The sequence below is a fragment of the Megascapheus bottae genome, chromosome 10 (genome assembly GCF_031878675.1).
Source record: "Megascapheus bottae isolate mThoBot1 chromosome 10, mThoBot2.hap1, whole genome shotgun sequence".
In the NCBI taxonomy this organism is placed as follows: Eukaryota; Metazoa; Chordata; class Mammalia; order Rodentia; family Geomyidae; genus Megascapheus; species Megascapheus bottae.
In genome coordinates this window covers 34,991,411-35,017,413 of record NC_143518.1, presented here as the reverse complement: position 1 = coordinate 35,017,413, position 26,003 = coordinate 34,991,411, and the positions used below count along the sequence as shown (strand labels likewise).

At 41.9% G+C, this 26,003-nt stretch overlaps 1 protein-coding gene and 1 pseudogene across 1 annotated transcript; one reads left to right on the top strand and one right to left on the bottom strand.

Moving 5' to 3' along the window:
• Positions 1-438: 438 nt before the first annotated feature.
• Positions 439-25,796, bottom strand: Cd84 (CD84 molecule). Its single transcript, XM_090340657.1, has 8 exons — positions 25,703-25,796; positions 8,693-9,028; positions 5,738-5,986; positions 5,259-5,378; positions 4,501-4,533; positions 3,375-3,472; positions 2,463-2,525; positions 439-1,561 (listed from the first exon to the last, which is right to left on the bottom strand). The coding sequence occupies exons 1-8, from the start codon at positions 25,746-25,748 to the stop codon at positions 1,496-1,498; spliced, it is 1,011 nt and encodes a 336-aa protein (XP_090196783.1). The 5' UTR covers positions 25,749-25,796; the 3' UTR covers positions 439-1,495.
• On the top strand, positions 15,985-16,239 carry LOC150058015 (non-histone chromosomal protein HMG-17 pseudogene; annotated as a pseudogene).
• Positions 25,797-26,003: the final 207 nt, after the last annotated feature.

The window sequence follows — 26,003 nt, the reverse complement described above, 5'->3', positions numbered from 1 at the left end:
GGATTGAGGATTTAGCTGGTTAGCTTTGCTAGCACAAAGATACATAATCACATGACTCTAGTTGAACAGCTGGGAGTAAGTCCCATGGTGAGGCAGCTGGCTATGGGTTTGTAGGGGGTGGTGGGGTGAGGCTACTCAACCTCAGCTTGAACCCATGCCTCTCCTAGCTGAGCCTTAGGAACTGGGATGGACCTGGTTTCATAATCTGTACTATCATGTCTGAAGTTCCCCTGGTGAATGACTGTTCCTCCATGGTCTGACTGGGTTACACCCAGTACCCCAAATTGTCAGAAATGAAGCTGGCCAGTTAATTCTGGGGAGTGGGGATACTGAGCATAGTATCTTCTTTTGACCGAGACTGTTTGGAGAGACACAAAAGGAAAACTTAGCCGTAAAGAAAATCTTACAGAAAAAAGAAAAGAAAATCCTGTAGTTCTACAGTACAGCCCAAAGAAAATGCTCTCTAGGCTAGTCCATATAGAAAGAGCTTTTAGAAAATAAAATAAAATGATGGAACAGCCTGGTGTTGATGGCTCATGCCTATAATCCTAGCTAGTCAGAAGGCTGAGACCTGAGGATCACAGTTTGAAGCCAGCCTGTGACTCTTATCTCCAACCACCAGAAGGGGAGCTGAGGCTGAAAACACTGGAGTACTAGTCTTCAGCATAAGAACCCTAGAACAACACCAGGCTCTGAGTTCAAGCCCCATGACTGACAAAATCAAGCAGTCAAACAAAATCCCACTCCATTTGGAGAGTGTGTCTGCGTGGCTGATTGCTACAACTCACGGCTTCCCATGCAGCAGCAGCTTCTATATTTGGTTGGATAGAAACAGTGTTGTCCTAAATGAAGGTTCTCAATCACAAGAATGAGGGAGAACTGACAGGCTGCTCACCAAGCCTTGCATTCAAGGAAGAGGCTATATGTTCCTCAAGGGCAGGGCACCTTTTCCTAATTTGCTCAAGGTGCTGTAGGAACTGGTAGAGGCCATGCACCAGGACTCCTTGTGGGTGCTGAATGTCAGCAGAGCGTCCTACCTGACACATCATGGCATGGTAAAGGTGTACAGAATATTGATCTTCTTTTTCCATAGCTTCTGGACAGGGGGTCATCACCTCCAAACATGAGAGTCTTCCGGCCATGTATAGTCTCCAGAAGGGGAGTAATCTTGCTTGGTTGCCCAAGTATATTATTAAAAATATTATTTCCTACAGGTGCTTTGATGCAAGGAAGTTTTGAGAAGCACCCTACTGGGGAAACCTGCCTTGTCATTCATCCAGAAGGGAACCAGTCAGAAAGGTCAAGAATATCCGTCTGTCTATCTGGGAATAAACTGTGTCCAGCAGCAGAGAGCTGCCTACTTTGCTTACATGTTAGAATGTGGTGATTCCTAATCTTTTGGTAGGAGCTGCACATGGAAGGTCTATATCCAGGGCCATCTGTCACTATCAATGATTGTATCTAATTTCCTAGAGGGAGACCACTGCTCGCAAGCCTAGACGACAATTTCATAGCCTGAAGACCTGGGAGGTTTGCTCTTCTGTGTGCTGTTCTCCCCCACCTGTACATGAGAGGAAAATTTGAAAACATATTAATGGAAAAGTGTGGCTGGGAACGCCAGTCCTATGAGGTAAGAAAATGACCCAGGGGTATATCTTAGAGTTCTGCCGTGCTGGGGAAATCAGGGGCAGTGGGTTCTTTTCCTTTATTGAGTCCTTTGCTTAGTTGGGACCCCAGAAATCTTTTGGAACCCCTAGAAACTTTTTAGCTCAGAAAGGAGCAAACAGATGGGGTGATAATGGCTCATGAATATAATCCTAGCTACTCAGGAGGATTGCAGTTCAAAGCCAGCCCAGGCACAAAAGTCCATGAGACTCTTTATTTCCAATTAACCACCAGAAAACTGAAAGTGGCGCTGTGGCTCAAAATGATAGAGTGTTATCCTGGAGCAAAAAAGCTCAGGGACAATGCTCAGACTCCAGGTTCAAGGCCCACAACTGAAAAAAAAAAAAAAAAAGAACAAGCAGTAGGAAGGAATGGGGGGGGGGGAGTTGGTACTAATCATGGTAATAGGCTTGAGACAACATCCAGCCTATACTCTTTCCCCCGCCTGGGGGATTGAATTCAGTGGTAGGTTCGATCTCTACTAGTGGAACCACAGCGCCACTTCTGGCTTTTTCTATGTATGTGGTATGGAAGAATCAAACCCAGGTCTTTGTGCATACTAAGCTAGCACTCTACAGTAGGCCAAACTCCCCGCCCCAGCTTTGTTCCAAGTTGAATTCTATGTTTTCTCTATTCCTCAATATTTCACTTTCACCTATACCCAGAATTAAGTAACTACCTCTAGTCACCAGGAATGTCACATATGGTCTACTCATTTGGTGCCATGCATGGCTTTCCATACTGATGGATGAGCTCACAGATAGAAAACAAGGATAAATAAATGAAAGAAGGTTTACCTTCTCGAGGCTCTGCACTGTGTAGTAGATGGTGTTCTGTGGCACGTCTTTGGAGGGGAGCATCTGAAAAACACCCACCTTCCCCTTAGTGAGGGTGCAGAGGCCAAACTACAGAAGTTTCCCTTCCTAATTCTTCCCCTGCCTCCAACCCTCCTTGGTCCCACATTTACTGTATGGCTTCCTCTCTTGGCCTCAGCTCTGCTTCCATCCAACTTTGTAGGGGATCAACATTAAGGGTGACAGGGAATGGGTGGCAATTGGACAGACCCTTGGGGCAGGAAAATCTCAAAGCCAAGAGGAAAGGTCTGTCTGCTTCATATGGACTTCTGCTCCCTACGGACCGTTGCTTTCTGGATCTCCCTTCTCTGAGAGTCCAAGCACAATCTAGAGTGCCCAGGGAGACCCACCCCCTCTCACTCTTTCAGTGTAAAGGTAGAGGTGAGAGATGAGCAGATAGGTAAAAGGTAAGGAGGAGAAGCAGGTCTGTGATAGAAAGATTCAGAGTCTGCAGAAAGCAAGCCACTACCGTGGCTTAACCAACAGTCCAAGAGTCTTCCTGTTTGTCGGTGCCCTTAGCACCAACCATGGCACTGGCTCCAAGTTCTCATCCCATGTGAGCTCCTCTAAGTAGTGATTCTTCATCACAACTCACAACTAAATCCAGAGCCAGGTCTCCACGCAGAAGCCCATGGCTTCAAACCATGGGAGACTACCATGGGGTGACAGTTACCCACTTTCTTGTCCTCATGGAGAGAGACTCTGGAGGTCACTGATCTTAGTGTTTCCTGGTGCATGCCTTCAGACTCTTGACTATAATGTGTCCTAGGCAACAGCAAGGAAGAGCAATGCTTGGCCATGCTTTCTGTCTCATGGTGGGGGTGGCAGTGGAGGTGTTTGTGAATAACGACTCACCTTGGACTGGCAGATTTCATCATAGATCCTGGCCTCTGCTGGCTGGATGTCTCTGGAAGAGGTGATGTGTGCGTATATTGTTTTCTTTGAGTCATCATCTGTCACAAATTAACATAGAAACATAGTTGGTGAAGGTTGGGTGTGCCTTTAGAGATCAAGTCTTCCCTTTTTATGATGAAGAAATGAAGTCCTAAGAGTTAAACGGCTCCCATCCTATGGAGATGGATGCTTGGATCCTCTGATGGCTTTTTCCCTTCATAAAGTCTGCCTATGGGATGGGAGGTATCTGGTTTAGGTCTCACCTAGGATGTCAAGGGAAATGATCTTCTATGGAGGTCAACTTAGGACAAAAAGGATGGCTCCATCCCCTGTGTGGGAAGTCAAAGGTAGCTCTTCCATCCAAGGCCTTCCTCAGTTTCTTTTGCACTTAACATTGAAAGCCTTATATGACTAGTTTGCCTTTTATGGCAGTGTCTTAGTTTTTGAATTTGATCAATTCTCTCTGATTATATGCTGTCGCATTATTCTGGTTCATACCTTACTGAAGTGTTAAACACAGCAGACAGATCACAAACATTTTCTTTTTCTTTGATCTCAGCATAGAACCTTCTAAGGAAAGTTGTAAAAAGCTAGAATATTGGGTATTCATATTTGAGGGCACCATTCACAAATAACTGGTCTGAGCTGAGCAGTGTCACAGGGCTCGAACACTTTGAAGTTTAATCACCCAGGGCCTAAGAGGCTATGACTTTTCTTTATGAGGCCCCTTAAGTTTTGATGCATGTCAGAAACTCCTGTTCTTAGAATCCCTCCTTGGTACTATACTCAGGCCTGGCAAATATAAATAGAGTAGTTAAACATTTACTTAGTATGCACTAGGTGCCAGGAACCAGGCCAACTATCCAACATGTGCAATTCTAGTTAATAAGCTTGTGCAGCAAAGATATTGTACAACTGAGAAAACTAAAGTTTACAGTGGCAAAATAACTGGCAGCTGATGGATGATCAGGATGAGATTTCATCTGCAGTGACGTGCTCTGGAACATGTGCTTAGTCTGAACTACTCTGCCGAGAGCTCCCATCCCTCCCAGTTGTTTACTCAGGGAACCCGTGGCTGAGGACATACCAGGACTCTTAGTGAAGGCCTTCAAGTAGGAACCTGAGGAAGCAGAATGAAAGAACAGTTAGGAACATAGATATTTCACATTGTTTGTTGTGATGGATGGGAAAAGAGGATCTTGGGTAGACAGGAAATTAAGCCAGAAGAATTAAATTAAGTCAATAGAATGATCACTTAGGAGTCTAAAATTAAGTCCTCCTCTTTCCCTCTCTCCCTTCCTTCCTGATGAAGTCTGAAATTACAGGATCAAGCTAACTTCAGACTCCTGGGATCAAGTGATTCTCCTACTTTCAGTCTCTTGGTAGCTGGGTGTGTAGGAGCTCTTCACCATGCCCAGAAGATTAGGCTTTCTTATCATCACAGCAAGATTCAGAGGAAGCCCCAGCTATCTAGTGACGACCAGACCTATCCGTACATCTCCCTGGAGGACTCTCCAAAGGGTATTGTGCAAATGTAATGAAGTCAGGAGCAATCCTGGAGACTCCACAGGCTCATTGAGGACGAGAGATGTGAACACACTAGCATAACTAATTATAGCACGTCAGTGGCAGTGCTGCACTTTGACCCTCCACGTAATGGTGACCCCAGGAAGTAATTCTGAAGACCAGAATAAAGTCATACAATGTTCAGGACCATCCTCCTGGTAGGTGGTAAGGTAGTGGGGATTGTAGAAAGGCTGAACAAAAGGCCTCTCCTCTCTAGCTTGGACAAATGGCTTTAGATCCTGGGAGAAAAAAAGGTATATATTCTCACATTTAGCCTACCTTGTCTTCTTTTGTACCAACGGAGCAGAAACACTGAACTCAGAATGAGGGCAGCCAGAATTAACATGGCCAGTACACTTAGGAGTCCAGTGTGGTGATTTTGCAACGCCCAAGGGATGTCTGGGAACAGAAACTGCCATGAGTCTTGACTCTCAGGAAACAGGCCCACCTCCTTGCCCACATATCTACTAGGGCATCCCACCCCCCTCCAAGTACCAAATCTCCTACTTTCTGAGATTAAAACATCAGGAATTAAGTCAGTGAGTCAAACAGAGGCTGCTTCAAAACATCCCGAGACATGCAAAACTTTTGCATCTCTTCCCAGTGGCCCTGGGTGGGGGGTGGGGAGTGAGATGCTCCAGGACCAGGTTCAGCCAAAAAGAGGCATCCTCTGCTGGAGACAGGGCCAACATTTAGGCCTTGAAGCGCTTTGGAGTGGTATCTGAGACTTGTGAGGAGAAGTGGAGAGAGCTGCTCACCTGCACAGAGCTGCTGGCCAGAGATAGAGTCAGAATTGTTGCTGACAGGGTTCCAGGCGGTGCAAGTGTAAGTCAGTTCTTTGTCTGTGGGAGTCTGAAAAACACGAAGGACACGGCCTTCTCCTAGGGGACTCCACCTGTAAGTTACATTCTGTTGTCCTTTCTCTACAGAGCATACCAGGGTGACATTACAGGTATTGTTCATAGATGTGATTAAACTCTTGGTAATTTTTGGTTTCCCAAGCCGACCTAAGAGAGGAAAATACATAAGTCTGTGGTGAGCTGGTTGACTCATAGCAGCTTGTGAGAGCCAATTATTAAATTAGCAGATTTTTTTTTAAACCAGGTAGTTGTTAAATGCAGGAACTATTAAAATGATTTTTTGAAAATTTACAGCCAAATAAATTATATCAAAACAAAGGACAAGAGCTGGAAGCATGGTTCAAGTGGTAGAGCATCTACTTAGCACCTGCCAAGTCCATCCAAAAAAAATAGGATAAAAGTAACTTTGTATTAGTTTCTATAGTGTCTAACATTAAAATTTAATAAGATAACACTACTCACTGTCCAAAATAACACAAAAAATTATTACTGGTAAACGACTCCCTCACTAGAAAATGGAGGTGAGTTGACCTCAATCTTAATGTCCCTTATTATTGGGACAATAGCTTCCATTAGGTATTGTAGGACTAATTTGTACAGAAACGAATTCATAGATTCATGGAGATCACCCTATCCAAACTTCTTTATCATACTAATTGTTAAACAAATAATGTTAGGAGAATTTGAAGAAAAGAATAGCTTCTGTGAGAAAAAGTTGTCTTTTCTCTCAAAGTAGGTTGCTTGGAAGTAAATCCCTGCTTTGACCAGACTCTGGATGATTATCTTGCTTTGACAATAATATCCAGTAAAGAAAAGGAAAGAGGAAATGCTTTAGGATAAAGAAGCACTTTTGAAATACAAGATTTTGACTTAAGTGCTTGTCCCCAAGGAACAGCCTGCTTGCTCGCTCGAGGGGCTAACTTGCCAGATTTTTGACCGGTGGTTCACCCTTCTGCAGAGTTAAGCTTTGGCTTGCACAGAAAAGAAAATCCTCACCAAATACCAGTGAAGATACAGAGAAAATGTTCACTTATATATCTCTGGTGGGAATGTAAAATACATAATCATTTAATAGTTTCCTTTAAAACCAGAAATAGATTTGCCATCTGATTTCACTTTGAGGCATTTAGATAGATAAATAGTAATGTATCTTAGGCACACACTTGTCCATAAATAGTCAGTACTGTCATAAATGACAGTATTTATTTGTTATAGCCTCAAACTAGAGACAGCTAAAATATCCTTCAGTGGAAGAGTGGTTAAATGCACCATGGAATATTTCAAAAGAATGAAAAAATATACATATATATATAACTGTTGATACATATTATAGTTTGGATGAATCTCAAAGAAATTATGTGAAGGGCTGGGAGTTTGGCCTAGTGGTAGAGTGCTTGCTTAGCATGCACAAAGACCCGGGTTCAATTCCTTGGTACCACATACATAGAAAAAAGCCACAAGTGGTGCTGAGGCTCAGGTGGTAGAGCTCTAGCCTTGAGAAAGTCCAAGGACAGTGCTCAGGCCCTGAGTTCAAGCCTAGGACTGGCACACACAAAAAAAGAAATTATGTGAAGTGAAAAAAATCTGTAATAAAGGATAAATACATGTGGGACTATTCTATCTACATGATATTTGTAATATAGATAGGAGCAGATTAGTGACTTGCAGAGTTAGCAAGGGTATGAGAGCAGTTGGCTTTGAAGGGATAGCAAGAGGGAATCTAGGGTGCTATAGTTAGTTTTCTTGATTGTGGTAGAGTTTACATGTGACTAAATTCCACAATTCTGCATGCACGCCTACACACATAAATGGGTGCAAGTATAGCTGGTGAAATCTAAATAAGTTGTAGAGATTGTATCAGTGCCTGTTTCCTGTTTTTGAGACCGCATGCCCAGCTACAGTTATGGAAGGGGCTAACCCTGACAGCAGGGTACAAGCCCAGCTGTGCATTTCTTGGCACTTTTCTATGCATTTGCCACTATTTCAAAATAGAAGCCTTTTTAAAAAATTATATTTGTGATTGCTGTCTCTCTGGATTGTTCCTGAGTTGTATGCTGGTGGTTGTTCTATAAAAATGGAAAACAAGGGGATGGGTGAGGCTGGAAGAGATGAGGAAGCATGATGGAAGGGATGACATTGATCAAGAGACATTATACTCTGTAAACTGACACAAATTGAAACTCCTTTGTACAGTACTTAGGTCTGCCAGAGAGAACAGTCCCTTCCCCTTCCTCTTCACCTGCCTGAAACCAATAAACACAGTCAGGTGATTGACAGTCCCAGACTCTGAAGTAACTTCCTTATCCACTGAGGTCACATCCTGGACCACCCTGGTCACACCTCCCTCTGACAATGAAAGGTTCCCCAGACTCTGAGATCACTTCCACGTCCACTGTGGTCCTGCCTCCTGCCTTTCCCTAGATAATCAGGCCCATCAGGAGTCTCCTCCTCTTCTCTCTTTTTCTTCTCTTCCTTCCCCTCCATCTCTGTGCACCTCCATCTTGTATGAGCCCTAAATTTGCCCAGCCCCCAATAAACTCTTCTTTGCCTGAACCATGTGGCAGGTTTCCTTTCTGGTGAAACTTACAGCTTAAAGAAATTTCACAAAAAAAAGAAAGAAAAGATTAAACAATTTTCAGAGGACAAAGCACTGATAGAAAATAGCATAACTAAAATCTGAAGAGCCTAAAACTATAATTACATACATCTTTAAAGTATTGATGTATTTATACAATTATAAGTGTAAAAAGACTTTTAGGAAACCCAGTTGTCAGAAATACAGGTGTTTTTTTTTTAAAGATATTAACTTCAAAACAAAGATAAAACCGAGTCCTCTTTCCTCCCCCGCCTTACGGTAGACTTGCAGGTGGTAGTGCTGGGTGATGGTGTCTTCCTCTATACTTATATCTGCTTTGTAGTCACCTGTATCTTCCATCCTCAAACCACTAATAACCAGGTTGTAGTTCTGAGCTATGACTTTTATTCGGCCATAATATTTTTTGTGGGTCACCGTAAGCACAGGTGTTTTTTCTGATTCTCCTGGTTTTATGAAAGCAACAGATGTTTTAGCAGTCCAAACAATGCTTCTCAATTGCTGTGATTCTTGGAGATTTAAGGGGAAAGTAACTGATTCTTCAAGAATCCCATTCACCATGTGCATATCCGTGCTTCTTCCAGCTGCTTCTGGCCCTGAGAATGTAAATAGAAAACTGTAACCATCTGATTGTTCCACCATTTAGAGTTCCTTGTTTTCTGCTTCAGTCTCTCTGGGCAGCTTCCAAGGGTTCACCTCATCCAGTTCCTGGAGGATCTCTCTCTCTCTCTCTCTCTCTCTCTCTCTCTCTCTCTCTCTCTCTCTCTCTCTCTCTCTCTCTGTCCCTCCATTTTCTTCTCAATATATTAGTATTTTATGATAATGAAATTTTCTAAAAGATTCTCATTCAAAACCTGAATATCTAGATGAGTTTTCTAGGGATCCATATCTACCAAGGTATACAAATTCTGAAAGCCACAAAGCATGTGAAAGATGAAGACTACAAATCTCTATGAGGTACAAGATCCCACTGCCAAGTAGTTGAAGAGTTTGAGACAAGAGGCTTGAATTGTCTAGGCTGGTGAACTCTGATGTGTACTGGATTTCTAGAAGTCCCAAAGGCCTGACCACATTTTCTACATAAGATGATCCAGCTAACACGGTGACTAAGTGTTTTAGGAGCAGAATAAAGTCCACAAAGAATACCTAAAGGCCAGGCATAGTGATTCATGCCTGAATCCAAGCCATTCAGGTGAAGGAGGAGACCAGAAAAAGAACCATTTGAAGATAGCCTAGCAAAAAAAAAAAAGTTAGCAAGACTACATCTCAACAACTGGGGATAGTGGTATATACTTGATGTTCTACCTTCACAGCAAGCCAGGTTGGCAAGACGCTGGTCTGATGGAGGCTGGCCCCTGATAAAAACATGAGACTGAGCCAGGCATGGTGGCTCACACTTATAATCTTAACTACTCAGGAGTCTGAGGTCTGAGGATCAAGGTTGAAAACCAACCCCAGCACAAAAAGACCTGAGACTCTTATCTCCAATTAACCTCTAGAAAATGAAAAGTGGGGCTTGGCTCAAGAGTATGGCAGTAGCCTTGAGCTGAAGAGCTCAGGAACAGTGCCCAGGCTGAGTTCAAGCCCCATGACCCACAAATAAGCAAACAAACAACAACAGAAACTCACAAGACTGTTGAAAAAAGTACCTAAAGCAAAGAAGGGCATTCAAGTGGTGTAGCCTGCTGGACAATCACAACAACCAAATGTACTCGAACCTCTCTAGGACTTACTTGAACCAGTTCATTAAAAATGGCTTAAAAATGTCTCCAATGTGGTCCTGACATTACCAAGGACACCATAGACATGATTAATAGAAACTGTAAAGGACATACGCCAATTGATTATTAACTCCCAAATAATGGAGTTGTTTTAATTTGATAATTAACAAAGCACTTCTATTCATATCAGGTTATTTGCTAGCCACTAAGTAGATAGGGCTAATAACATAGTTATTATAGATTCTGGAAGGTTTTGTAGCTTTAATAAAGTTGCTTAGTTTGTAAATAAATGCCCCAAGCATGCCTCTCTTTCCATTCCACGATGTGGTCTGCAGCTGCCTCTCTCAGACAACGGCATCTGGGAGAGTTTTAAAGTGGCAGAATATCTTGTGCAAGCTCTTTGGCCTTTTCTCAGGGTTTTCCTTAACAACACCAGCAATGCAAAATGCCACAGGACTTCCTCAGCTTTACCTCCTACCACCTCTACTTCCTGATGGCCCTCTTACAGCACAGCATCACTAACTAGGTGACAGGCCATGAGACATGAGCCACGCTTTTCAATTTTACTTTATTGCTGGGATAATGTATGGAGGGGTCACAGTGACATTTGTCAACCACCTCAGGCCAGCCACTTGTCCTTCACCATTCCCTCACCCCAAGAAGCTCTCAGCTTTATCAAGCTGGAATGTGGCAAGAAAAGCTACCAGAATTACAAGTCCTGTGCCCTGTTCATCCCTAACCCATATCCAGAAAGCAGAATGACAATCAGGCACTAATGTCAGCAAGACCTTGAGACACTGGGAGACCTGGGACCAGGATTGGATATAAAATTTTCAGGACTCTGCAAAATTCAAACATGGTTTGCTTTCTTCAAAAAGTGTTAAGACTTTTGTAGTGGAATAGTAGGAAAAGACCAAGTTCAGGTTCCTTTTGAGATAAGGCTTTGTGTAATTCATAACTGGGACATCAGGGATTCAAGTGCCTTCTGGAAAACCTTAATAGTCCCAGTAGAATGGCTTATCTGCGAGTGGATAATCTTCAAGGATTTTACAACATATAATTACTACCACCAATGGCAGTTCTAGCTTACTATTCTGTCTCTTCCAATTATATTTTCCATGGAATTATTGATCAACAATTATATCAATATTATATATGTACACACACACACACACACACACACACACACACACACACACACACACACAATCTTGTTCTCTGAGCTGTGAACTCCCTGGGGGCTGAAATGATGTCATATGATACATCTGAAGTGTATTTAGCACTTAATGAATGTCTATTGATAGGTGTTTCTACTTTCTCTCAATCCTTCCTTTCCCCCTTAGGGACTTGTGACATCTTAGTTTGTCTGCCCCTAGAAGATTGCTTCTGAGGGAAAATTTTCCATTGATCTGGAAATAGTTGAATATCAGTAGCTCCGAGTTTCCTGCAGTAGTTTCTGAACTGAAGGGTAGGCATAGGAAGACTCTAGCATTAGGCTTAAAAAAATCTTGCATATGTTTTGACACTTTAAGGTAATATGTATTCTCAGTGGATCATCTTTTATTTAAGCCATTTTTAATGAACTGGTTCAAGTAAGTCCTAGAGGGGTTTCAAGTACATTTGGTTGTTGTGATTGTCCAGCAGGCTCTATCACTTGAGTCATACTCCCAAGCCCTTCTTTGCTTTAGGTACTCTTTTCAACAGTCTTGTGGGTTTTGTTGTTGTTGTTTGCTTGCTTATTTATGGGTCATAGGGCTTGAACTCGGCCTGGGCACTGTCCCTGAGCTCTTCTAGCTGTTAATTGGAGAGAAGAGCCTCAGGTCCTTTTGTGCCGGGGTTGGTTTTCAACCTTGATCCTCAGACCTCAGACTCCTGAGTAGCTAGGATTATAAGCATGAGCCACTGTGCCTGGCTCAGTCTCATGTTTTTATCAGGGGCCAGCCTCCATCAGATCAGCGTCTTGCCAGCCTGGCTTGCTGTGAAGGTAGAATGTCAAGTATATACCACCATGCCCAGTTGTTGAGATGTAGTCTTGCTAACGTTGTTTTGCCTAGGTTATCTTCAAATGGTTCTCCTTCTGGTCTCCTCCTTCACCTGAATGGCTTGGATTCAGGCATGAATCACTATGCCTGGCCTTTAGGTATTCTTTGTGGACTTTACTCTGCTCCTAAGACACTTAGGTTTAAAAATGAAGAACTTCCTTATCAATCAACTCTAATATATATTTTTCCTGCATGCTAAAGGGACTCAACAATTATATTTTTCACTGGAAGAAACCTCAGAAGAATCCAACTTCAGAGACAATTGTGACACAAAAATGTCTTGAGAGGGGGCTGAAAGTGAAACATAGTGGTGCAGTATATGCTTATTCATGTACAAGGCCCTGGATTAGATCCCCAGCATGCGTGTGCACACAGACACACGTACACACATACACACCCCTCTCCCCAAAGGTCTTGAGGATTTATCATGAATTGTACTCTACTAGTCCCATCTTTGGGGGATAGTTCAAAACCTGGTTAGGCATTACATCATGAGGTATTACAAGTGCATATAACTCCTTTTCAGTATGAGCTGGTAAAGGATAAATTCAAGAGTACAGATAGCAGTTCAGTAAGAATTCAAAGAAGAGAGAAATCACATGAGTTATAGTGGTTAAAGAAAACTCTGAAAGAGGGCCGGGAGTTTGGCCTAGTGGTAGTGTGCTTGCCTAGCATGCATGAAGGCGCGGGTTCGATTCCTCGGTACCACATACATAGAAAAAAGCCGGAAATGGTGCTGAGGCTCAGGTGGTAGAGCTCTAGCCTTGAGAAAGTCCAAGGACAGTGCTCAGGCCCTGAGCTCAAGCCCAGGACTGGCAAAAAAGAAAAAAAAAAAGAAAACTCTGAAAGAGTAGAATTTGAAATAGATTCTTACTAGATGTATGGGGAGAGAAAGTTGTGTCTGATTCTCAGATTTTAAATGAAAGCTAGAAACAGAAATTTTGGAATTGGATGAATGGGTATATGTTTGCCAAACAGAATAGTGAGAGGTAAAGCTAGAAATACTAGATTTAAATTTGTAATAGCTTCTAATCTGAGGTCCACCCATAAGGTGAGGAGATTTTTAAAGGATAAAGATTAAAATAATGTTTAGTAATGTTTAATTATGTTTTATATTTTACATATAAAGAGTAAACTAATAAAAAAGAGTAAAATAATGTTTTAGTATCATTATACTGTTGTGCTGATTTATAGGAAGACTGACAGGACAGAAAATAAGAACTGGAAAGCGAAGTTAGGAAGAAGGCTGCTATACCCATCTAGGCATTGAACAAGCAGAGATAATTGGATGGAAAGGAAGGGCTGGGTTTGAGAGACAGGGAAAAGAAGCAGTCAAGAAACTATTCTATTAGTTTGGTTTAGGTTTCCCAACAAAATATCTAGAGGTTCTGTTTTGTGTCAGGAAAACATTAATAGTAGAAAATGGATAATGTTTATGTTGGAAAGGAGTGAAAGGGAAAAGACAAGTTTGGTTTTAGAAATATTGAGCTTGAGATGGCACTAGGTCCTCCAGCAAACAGCTGGAAACATGGAAGTTAAAGAGAGAAGATGTACTTCATGTATTGTTAGAGCAGGGGATGGCTACAAGAGTCTGCTTGCTGTTTTCTAATGTTGGTTCTCCTCTTCATCTTAGGGATAAAATCTCTAAGTTTTCATAGGGCAGATATCCACCCTGAGTTCTGTTAGAACTGTGGTCATGTTACTACATAAAATTATCACTCATTCTTTCTTCCCTGAAGAGAATTTGCTTCCTTTATTTCCCCCTTATTTCTTTTAGGCTAGAACGCTGTGACAGCTACTTCCCAGGATGATGTTGGGGATCCAAAGGAAAAAACCAAGTTCTGAGGTTGGTGGAGCAGGCAGAGAGGAAGTGTGGGTCCCTAATGATCTTGTGATCTAGTCTACCAACTGTGAGCAGCCAACTCTGGACTTTACACATGAGCAAGAAATCGTCTTCTTCTTTAAGCCATTCTCACTTCCTTGGCTTCATTGCTTGTTGTCAAACTGCCTACCTAGTGCAATATCCTGGATTCGACCTCCTGTACCAAAAAAAGAAAAGACCAAAAAAAAAATTACAGTTAAAAAAAAAAAAAGAAAGGAGAGTTGGTCAGGGAGAATAAGACTGAAGTCCAAGGTTGAGTCTTGTGAGCTGCCATCCCGTTGATAAAAGAGGAACAACCAAACGAAAGCCAATAGATCAAGTGCAAGAGTCACACTTTTCAGCAGACAATATCATGGAACCCCAGAGTCTCAAGAAGGGGATTGCCACTGATTTCAAATGACTTTGTATGTTCGAATTGAATGAAACTGAAAATGTCTTCTGTATTTGTGTCCTAGGAGGTTACTGCTGGCCATTTGGACGACAGAGGAAGTACAACAGTCCAGCTAAAGGCTAGAGTACAGGCTATATGGTAAGAGAGCAGAAGAAGCTTGTCAGTGAAAGAGATCAAATAGAACAGTAGCCAAGTGAAACTAACTTATTTCACTTTTGTTTTCATAGACGAGATTGGTATAGATGAACAGAGTGAGATCTCCCGGATGGGCTTGCTCTAGGTTACATGCTCTTGTACATAGGCTCTTGGGAGCTTGATGTTCCACTCATAACATCTGTCACTTGTGTATACTTGTGGATTCATGAGTCTGTGTTCTAGATACTGAATGACCTACGACTGGGGTATACCAACAAATCTCTAGTACCAAACACAGTACAAGATAATCACTCCTCTAATACTTGTCATGTAACAAAGGTTAGAAGGAAAAAGGCAACAGAAATAAACCATTTTTAATCCAAGCAGGAGCACACCTTCATCTGAAGCAGGGAGAAAGGGGAAAGGTTAACTGAAAGGATAAGGATATTTTGAGGTGTTAGAATTTGGCATATGTGAATGGTATTATCTTGAGAAAATTATTGAAACTTGTTAATTTTCAGTTGTCTCTAAAAAGTACTTAACTATTAAATAATTTTTTGTGTGTATGGGTCATGGGGCTTCAACTCTCTGCCTGGGCACTGTCCCTGAGCTCTTCAGCTCCCCTGAGCTCTTCAGCTCAAGACTACCGTCCTACCCCTGGAGCCACAGCCCCGCTTCCTGATTTCTAGTGATTAATTGGAGATAAGAGTCTCAAGGTCTTGTGTCAGGGCTGTCTTTGAGCCTTGATCCTCAGCTCTCAGCCTCCTGGGTAGCTAGGATTACAGGTGTGAGCCACCGTGCCCGACTTAAATAATTTTTGAAGTTAAAAAATTTACTGCAGGGGTGGGGCAGGGGTTTAGCCTAGTGATAGAGTGCTTGCCTAGCATGCACAAAAACCCTGTTTAATTCCTTAGTAACACATACATAGAAAAAAAGCTGGAAGTGGTGCTGAGGCTCAAATGGTAGAGTTCTAGCCTTGAGAAAGCCCAAGGACAGTGCTCAGGCCCTGAACTCAAGCCCCAGGACTGGCAAAAATAAATAAATAAATAAATAAAATTTATTGCAGGGCTGGGAGTTTGGTCTAGTGGTAGAGAGCTTGCCTAGCTTGCACAAAGACCTGGATTCAATTCCTTGGTACCACATACATAGAAAAAAAAGCCAGAAGTGGTGCTGTGGCTTAAGTGGTAGAGGTCTAGCCTTGAGAAAACCCAAGGATAGTGCTCAGTCCCTGAGCCGAAGCCTAGAACTGGTTAAAAAAAATATTCCAAAGCAGTGTGAAGAAGAAGTGAGAACAACCCCCAGAGCGACCAAAGCCGCGCCCCGTTGTTGCATCCTCTCCCAGCGCCTCCATCCCGCTGCCACCAGGCCCATGAGAAAGGTGATGCTAAAGGCTGAAGAAGATAAAGCAAAGGTGAAGGACGAGCCACAGAGACGATCCGCCAGATTGTCTGCTAAACCTGCTCCTCCAAAGCCAGAGCCCAAGCCTAAAAAAGCCCCTGTGAAAAAGGGAGAGAAGGTACCCAAAGGGAAGAAGGGCAAAGCTGATGTTGGCAAGGATGGGAATAACCCTGCAGAAAGTGGAGATGCCAAAACAGACCAGGCACAGAAAGCCGAAGGTGCTGGAGACGCCAAGTGAAAGTGTGTACTCTGGTGACCGTACAGTTTGAAATGCTATTTTTTTATCAAGTTTTATAAGAATGCAGAATTTTGGCTTACTTTTTTTAAAGCTATGTTGTTAGCACGAAGAACACTTGTTTTGGGGAAAGGAGCATCTGTCACTAACAGAATGTCTCCAAAGCTGGATAAATAGGGGAGAACACCTTTCTCTGCTAGTTTTGAGAAGCTTCTTGTTGGTTCCCTAGAGGAGGAATTCCCTTGTGTTGACACACAGAAACCTTGGCACAAATACTTTGTGAGGTGGGAAAACTCAAAATCATTTTTGTCCTCCTCTTTCTCCATCCTCAGCATGGGCTTAACTCCCTTAAATCCACAGGCCAGTTGGGACCTTGATCCTCCCTGCCCCCCAATTTTCCAATGTGCCAGGCAGTCTGGACTTCACAGTGGCATCACTGAAATGATGTTCCCCAAAAGAGCAGTGCTTTCCTTTTCTAAATCGTGAATTTTCAGATTGATAATTCTGCCATTTTCATTTCCTGAAAGTCAGGGTCAGCTTATGAAAAGTTGTTAAACAACATGGTTAATGTGAAATGTCAACCCTCACTCTAAATTTTCCCTATTCAGAGCTTCAAATGAAGATGTCATTGGGTTTTATAATGGCTTTCTGAGTTTGACAGACCATCCAAGAAGGGAGTTTGAAAGTTGTTGTATACTGTTTAAATAAAAAAAAGATTGTCTGCCCATGTCCTGCCTGAAATACCATGATTGTTTATGAAAAGTATCTTTAATAAAGCTGGATACAGTTTTGCTTGGAAAAAAATATTCCACAGGCTTGGTGCTACTCAGGAGGCTGAGGTCTGAGGATCACAGTTCAAAGCCAGCCTAGGCACAGAAGCACATGAGACTCTTATCTCCAGTTGACCATTAGAAAACCAGAAGGGTTCTGTGGCTTCAAGGGATAGGGCAGTAATTATCCTTGAGCTGTAGAGACAGTGCCCAAGCTTAGAGTTCAAGTCCTGTGACTGACAAAAAAATACACAATGTCTGCCACATGTAGATAATAGTTCTATTATTATGATGATGATGAATGCAAAAAAAGAGAGAAATGCTTCCATAAGTTAACAAGAGATGGATGAGGGAGATTAAATGATTTTTGGGCAAACTTGTGAGTTCACTTAAGAAGAAAGAGGAGGGGCCGGGAGTTTGGTCTAGTGGTAGAGAGCTTGCCTAGCATGCATGAAGACCTAGGTTCACTTCTTCAGTACCATATACATGGAAAAAGCTGGACGGCTCAAGTGGCAGAGCTCTAGCCTTGAGAAAGCCTTGAGAAAGGATAGAACTCAGGCTCTGAGTTCAAGCCCCAGGACAAGAAGGAGAAGAAGAAGGAGGAGGAGGAGGAGGAGGAGGAGGAGGAGGAGGAGGAGGAGGAGGAGGAGGAGGAGGAGGAGGGAAGAGGGAAGAGGGAAGAGGGAAGAGGGAAGAGGGAAGAAGAAGAAGAAGAAGAAGAAGAAGAAGAAGAAGAAGAAGAAGAAGAAGAAGAAGAAGAAGAGGAGGAGGAGGAGGAGGAGGAGGAGGAGGAGGAGGAGGAGGAGGAGGAGGAGGAGGAAGAGGGAGGGGGAGGGGAAGGAGGGAAGGAGGAAAGGAGGAGGAGGAAGAAGAGAAGACTGGGAGCATAGCCAATGATAAAGTGTTTGCCTAGCATACATGAAGCTCTGTATGATTCCTCAGTTCCACATACACAGAAAAAGCCAGAAGTGGCACTGTGGTGCAAGTGTCAGAATGCCAGCCTTGAGCAAAAAGTGTCCAAGGACAGTGCCCAGGCCTAAGTTCAAGCCCCAGGACTGACAAAAAAGAAGAAAAAAGGAGAAAGAGGAAACTCATGCTTATAATTTCTGCCTAAAAGTGAGATTTCCTGATTTCCACATGCCATATAGTAGACGGGAAGGCTGAAAGGAAGGCAACCTACCCAGAGGAGAAGCAACAAGAGAAAGCCAAATACCAGGCAAAGGCTTAGACGATGTGTTGGTAAATTCCCATTGCTGTGACAAAATAACTGATAGGGATAACTTAAAGAAGGAAAGATTTTTTTCTTCTGGCCAGTTCTGGGGCTTGAATTCATGGCCTGGGCACTGTCCTTAGACACTTTTTGCTCAAGTCTAGAGCTCTGCCACTTGAGTCACAGCACCATTTCTGTTTTTTTCTGTGTATGTGGTAGTGAGGAATCAATCCCAGGGCTTCGTGCATGCTAGGCGAGCACTCTACCACTAAGGCACGTTCCTGGCCTGGGAAGATTTATTTTGATTCATGGTTTCAGAGGTTTCAATCCATAGTCACTTGGTTGCATTACTATGGGACTTGATGGACCCCAGACCCATATTAATGAGCAATGAGGCACTAGGGAAGTAGGAGTTAAAACTGCAAGGCCCAGAAAGACCTGGAGGCTGTCAGAGATGATTCAGGGAAAGAACCTTTTCTATGGTATTTGGCTTTTAGCTGCACCTAGATAACCAAGGTCAGGATGCTCTTAGGAAAATTTGTTTATGTTACACAAAATTGCAAGGCTAATCACCAAACTTTGCTTCTGTCACTGCTTGCTTGCTTAAGTGGAATCTACCTGGAAATCTGCATGGGTTTTGCCTTTATAAACTCAAACCCGCTGTGCTTGAGGCTGTTCTCCACTATCCTGGTAGAGGGGAAGCACTCACTGCATGGCTAATGAACAATTCCTAGCCCTAATGACTGAGTGCCGGTGACTTTATGGCTGTGGATTCGAGTCCCACCTAGGTGGTCAGTATACATCAGGCCTGAGACGGGGGAAAATGTCATGGCAGGGAGCAGAGCAGAGCTCCTCCCCTTCTTGTGGCCAAGGATCAGAGAGAGTAAAGGAGGACAGGGTCAATAAATACCTGTCTAGAGCACAGCCCTTTACCATTCCTGCCTCACTTCCTAATAGTGCTATGAAATTCTGGACTCACCAGTGGATTAATATGTAAATGAGGCAAGCGCTCTTGTATTGCTAGAATTCCCTTAGCTAGCAACCACACATTGAGCATCTAAGTCTTCTGGAGGGGCACTTCATACCTAAACCATAACAGATGGCAGTATCTATTTGCTTAGGTATCCCTAGGTAGTTCTGATAAAGAAAGAAAGAAGAGGACAAGATGACACCAATTTGAACATAGAGCACTCTGGTAGGCTGTCCATTGGAGACAGCCTTTCCCTTTTGGTTTAGGGCAGGGTGCTTTTCCTATGGCAACACCACTTGCCATGTATTAGATGTTAAGTTCTCTTCCATATCTAGTCCATCTGTGTGAATGGATTTTACCAAGTGCATATTTTATGATTAAATAGCTGCAAAAAGCCACTGACCAGAAGAAGGAAACTAGACTAGTAAGAAATAGACATTGGAATCAGACAAAAACAAACACTAACAACAACCAAAAGAGAATCACAGACTCCATGTGGGTTGGAGAACTTGATGGACAGGAGGCCTTTAAATAGATAGAGGAAACTTCTTTACTACAAAAAGAGAAGCTGGTATTGGGTGGATGCCACCATGATTTTTGGAATATCATTGTTGACAACTATGGAAAAGGCACATAGTATTACAGTGTAGGTCTCCTTAGAGCCTATAAAAAACAAAGATACTTTGCTCGTGGGAATTGGGAGTGGGGCACCTTAGTCTTCTTTCAAGCATTTTACCATCATCTGCTGGGTCCTGCTGGATCTGACCCTTGGGCTTTGCTTTTTACCCTGCTTGTATCATTCCATCCACTTGATCCAGGGGCCCTTTGGCACAGAGCTTTGTACTTACTCTTTCCCTCTTTTCTTTCCATACCTTTTCCAGCACTCCCTCACCTTTTCTGTCACCAAGCTAACATGGTGGTCTTCACTGTCACTCTCCATTGCCTTGCTCCACTTTCCTTTCCTTAATGGCAGTTATCACTATTACCCATCACTTTTACATGATTGATTTTGCATCCCCCACTTCCCCAGCCCACCTCAACCCTACTCCAATGCAGTCTTTGTTTCAGTCACTACTGTATCTCCAACAACTAGTGAATGGTTATTAAGTATTCATAAAATGAATAAACAATGATTTTTTGGTTGTAGACTCAGTTATTAAAACAAACCAAATCCAAACAACAAAAAGAAAAGGAAGACAGAAAAATTTAGAGCAAATCAATGTGGGTCAGGGAAAACTCCACTAGTAGCTCTAGTCTTGGTATAAAAGTTCATGAGTTTAAACTGATTCCTGAAAAATAACAGTTAGCTGGTTTTAGCCTCACCTTTTGAGTACTGGGTTTTGAGCTCAGGCTTTGTGCTGGCTCAACCTGATTACTTTGCTGGTGCTGTACCACTGAAGCGACAACTTCTGCCCAGATTTTTGCTGGTTAATTAGATATGGAGTCTTATGGGCTTTTTTTCTGCATGGGTTATCTTTGAACCATTATCTTCCTGAGTAGCTAGGATAATAAGTATGAACCTACCAGTGCCGGGTCCATAACTTTTTTTCTATTTCAATATTCTACACTGTTTGTAAAGAAAATCCCTATAGATCTGTAGACTGGAGATCCACAACACAGTCAAAGTGTCTTGAACTAGGGGTCCAGAAATACGTTCTATCCAATTAGCTAAATATCTGTGAATACCACTTACCTACTAAGTCTCAGGATGCTAGCTGGTACATGAAATTAAACAGAGCTGTCCTGCAACTTGGCAACATTGTGAGGATTCAGTGGCATGAGAATTCTCTCAAATGTGTGTTAAAAAAGGAGTCAGGTTTAGAAATCCTTATGGTCTTGCCTTGAGGATCCTCTGCCTGCCCCGGTGTGAGGAACTATGATTTAGAAATTAAGGACTCAAGAATCTGCACATGAATCTTGGTTTTGTCTAGGTCCTGGCCGTCAGTCCTGATGAAGGTTAGTAATCTGTCTATGATTCAGTTTCCTTTGCTTCAAAATGACGATTGTGGTGGTAATGGACTCACAGAAGTGTTATAAGGTTTAAATAAATGTACATTTATAAGCCTCTTTGAATAACACATGGTGTATCCTAATTGCTGTATCTGTTAATTATATAAAACAAGTAAGTCTTGCAGAGACTAAATTAACACCATACCCAACTTTGAAGGAAAAAAAAGATTTGGGGTATTGGGGAGATACTGGACAAAGTCTATTAGTTTAAAAAAATGGAACTGGGGAAGAGTGTGTTGTTGCTTAATAGACCCTTTGCTTCTTTGGTATCCTTTACATAAGCATTTCTTATTCATCTTGCAGTCACTCAACTTCTTTCTTCTCTACTCTCTGTCTCCCAGTGTCAACAATGAGAGCAAAAGCTCCCTGTATTTTGAAAGCCAAGAGACAGCTTGTGTCTAAAAGACAGCTTGATCACATGGCATCCCAAAATAGTTTGTTGTTATTGTTGTTGGTTGTGGAGCTTGAACTCTGGGGCTGGGCACTGACCCTGAGCTCTTCAGCTCAAGGCTATTACTCTACCACTTAAGCCACAGTGCCACTTCTGGCATCCTAAAATAGTTAAAAAAAACAGGCAAGAAAAAAAAACAGAAGGGAGGAAAAGAGGAAGAGGAAGCAAAGAGTTGGGCAGCAGAAATACAGTGTCATTCTATAATGATGGGAAGTTCTTGGTCACAAAGCTGAAAGAAAAAGGAACTTAACTATTCCACACAGAAAAGCATGCTGATTTGTCAAGAGTTATTTTTGTATTTTGGATAATTTGAATCAGTTTCTTTGAAGAAAAAAATCCAAACGCACACCATACATATAAAGTCTCAAAAATCTTCATCTATTATGGATTCAGTGTTCCCTCTAATAACTTGAACATTCAATGAAACAAAAGAAATGTGGGTGCCTGGACAGTTTTGCCAATTTCAGTCCTGTCAATGGATTGCTCATATCTTTTTTTTTTTTTTGGATTGCTCATATCTTTTCACCACCTAGTTGTACATGGATTGATTTATAGTCAGTGCCAAACTCTCAGATTCATTCTTCTCCAAGATTGAAGACTGAAAGGTTTGATTCAGGCCAGGAGTTTGGCCTGGTGGTCGAGTGCTTGCCTAGCATGCATGAAAACCTGGATTCGATTCCTTAGTACCACATACATAGAAAAAAGCTGAGGTGGTGCTTTGGCTCTAGCCTTGAGAAAGCCTAAGCACAGTGCTCAGGCCCTGAACTCAAGCCTGGGACTGGCCAAAAAAAAAAAAAAAAAAAAAAAGACTATTTAAGTAGTTGAATGGCCTGGCACTGACCCTGGGCCCCATATTGTGAAGGTGCCCAAATTGATATCCAGGGCTGCTACAGAAGGTCTGGTGCACAAGATAAGGCTCTATTTCCCCCCACTGGCATCTTGTATTATCATTAGGACATAGCTTCTAGCCTGCTTTGAAAAGTGATTAGAAACGTAAGTCTGTTACTTAATTTACCCCATCTATAATGTATTTCCCTTTCTACAACTGAGTTTCGGCTTTAGAGAAGCAGAAAGGTCTGCAGTGCATAGCTCTTCAAGTCTGTATCTAGATCCGAGGCCTTGTTTTTGTCTCGAAGGCCCCTCTTTGCAAGGGCTTCAGTCCTTTTCCTCAGGCCATCTGCCTCTACCTGTCCTATACCAAAGTATGGTTGGGGTCTAGTGAACCCTGGACAGATATTCACATGGCCCCTTTACTTCTTGAGCTTTTAAGTTTCTGCTGGCATATCTCATGATGTGCTTTAGACTTGGGGCAGGCACCAAGACCAAGTGAACACTGGGCTTTTGTTAATTTTAAAAACTCTAATTCAAATTAACTAAGAAGTGAATAGTCTTTGAGCAGTATCTGAATAATGGCTGTTTGCGCAGCTGTTTGGCATTGAGGACCTGCTGAAACTTCCCTTCATGGCATCATCCTCCCCACTCCTCTCTATAATATGGGTACAGACGTAAATAATCCACTAAGTAGGAATCCACTAACAGTGAATCTTCATTGCTCTCTAACAGAAGTCCAAACCTATCAACCATTCAAAGTAGGGTCAGTATTTTGATCCCCTTTGACGTCAAGATAGGTGGAGGAAGCATAATTCAGTTGTTAAGTCTAAGGGCACTGGGGATTTTAATTCCACTGCTTTTGACTAGATGAACTGTGGCTTTCTGTGTAGCAAAATTTTCAACTGTAAATGAATATGTTCATGACATCCATTTCATAAGGAATTGTAAGTGAGGATTAAACAAAATGCTAACCGTAGACAACTTAGAGTAATGTCCGACATGTGATTGTTCCATACATGTTTACTTGTCATTATTGGTGGGAGACAGGAGATTGCAGCGAGGAGAGGGATAGAAAGAAGTAGTTGGAGGAAATGGGAGGAGTGGAAGAGAACATTTTGAAGGGGTGGGCAGAGAGCAAAAGTAGTGGGCTTTTTGGCTTTCTACTCCCAGAGGGTGACTGGAAAGTATCAGGTGTGGAAGGACAGAGTCACCACACTCCCAAAGTGACCGTGAGATCAAGAGCAGAGCACGAGACTGTGAATCCTGATTAGTGGAGAAAACTTCTGCCAGATGAAGCAGTTAGGAGTTCACCAATTACACTCCCGTCCATGATTTCAGGGGAAAATTGGGAATTTCTACCTTCCTCTCTCCACAGCCTCTCAGCTGTTTCAGTTACTCTGACTTCTGGGAAATACGTCAATAATAACTGCTATGCCCAATCTTAAATAAAGAGATCAGCTATACCAGAAATTATACCAGAAATAAATGCATATATTTTGTCCTCAGGAAATATTTGTAGAAGAAAGAAACATACGTGAAAGTGCTTTTGGTTTTACTTCTATGAAAACAAGCTCATACCTTCTATGCCAGGGGTTCCTGACAAAATGAATATCTTACCCTTGATTTTCTTTTCCAGAACCCTGGCAGTTCATACTCTTTTTGCCTGCTCATGTTTTTTTTTTTTTTTTTTTTTTTTTTGCCAGTCCTGGGCTTGAGCTCAGGGCCTGAGCACTGTCCTTGGACTTTCTCAAGGCTAGAGCCCTACCACTAGAGCCTCAGCACCACTTCCAGCTTTTTTCTATGTATGTGGTACCAAGGAATCGAACCCGGGTCTTCATGCATGCTAGGCAAGCACTTTAACAACTAGGCCAAACTCCCGGCCCCTGCTCATGTTTTTTAAACCATCCCAGAGGAGACCTTATTTTCCCTTTCCAGAAAGGAAAGCAGGACCCTTCCTAATAAAGCATGAAAAGATCATCAGCTTTCAATAGTCAAGGGACCCAGAGAGATCATAGGGCACTGATATTGCCTTTCCAGAAAGTAATAATCCACTAGTTTCCTTAGATTCTATCTAAGGCTAGGAGTTTACTAATGTATCTTTGAAGCTGGTAGAGATACTAGAAATAGACATAAATTCTAAGCATAGACAGTTTCTATAAGGAGATGACAGGTTTTTTTTGGATTTAAAACAAAAATATATTCAATGACAGATTATTTAGATGCCTATATTAACATCGCCTAGTTTTCTTGGTACAAAAAAATAACCAATATTCATTCATCCTTTGTAGTTTTCTATCAAGCCATAGTAAAAAAAATAAAGTTTTAAATTCAAGTTCTCCACTTCTGTTTGATATTTATTTGTTAAAAATTTCCCATTTAATATAGAAACAAAAGCCATATAATGAGTGACTGTTGTCCATAATGTACTATGTTATTTCTCATCTCTTTTGCTGTCCTTGGTTATCTCGTATTGTTACAGTATTTCACCTGGTTATCTGATATATTGTATATTTGGTTATGTGAAGTCAGATAGGGAAGGGAGGAAAACAAGATGAGGGGCAGGGGGCAGGGGGCAGGAAATGGGGACCAAGACATGAGAAAGGGTATCAATGTATATGAAGAAATGCACCTTCTATCTGGTGAATATAATGTAACCCTTCTATTAATTACAATAAAAATATATGAAAAAAATTCCCATTTATTTTAGAGTTTTGGAGAGAAAACATCTTATCTTTTAAAATAAAAAGAACTCACAAAGATGAGTTTTTTTTTAAAAAATGATAACAAGGAGCCTTGCATCATGCTAACTTCATAGAGCAATGAAATAGTTAGGAAGGCCATATAGCATTTTAAAACCACAGAACACATTCTAATGCTCAAAGGAAGTTGTTTTGAATTCAAGGGTTTGGATAATTTAATCTTTTGCTGGGCTTTGTGAGTCTACCAAGTGCTGACACTTTTGAGAGAGAGAGAGAGATTTTGTTCAGATACTTTGGAGTCAGGGCAGATAGAATTTAGAAATATTAATTCCAAAGCACAGAAATACACAGGTTGACATCTTAAGTCTCTCTCCTACCAGTTGAATCCCTTTCAAATATAACATATATTGAGACGGGGCTGATCTGTTGAAACAGATCAAAGGGACACATTGATGTCTTCCTAAAAAGCAATTTCTAATTTTTATGGCAAAGTAGGGTGAAAGTTTAGCAAGAGTCAGAACTCACAAATTTGCAGGCAAAGGAGCAAGATCCACAGGGAAGACAAAGCCATCTTCTTCCAGGTCTAATCTTCTAGAGGAGAGCACTCTGTTTCACTAGTCTGTTGCACTGAGTTTTCTTGCTTCTTATAGTCGCGTTTAAGAAAGGAAGTATGAGGTAACTGATTTAGGAAGCATTGGCCCTTGAGTTACTCACTAGTAGTTTACAGTTATATAGCATAAATTACTTAGCATAAGTTAATTAATTATTCATTCAATGAATATTTATTGTCTACTGTGCACCTTGACACTATTCCTGGTACTCCTGG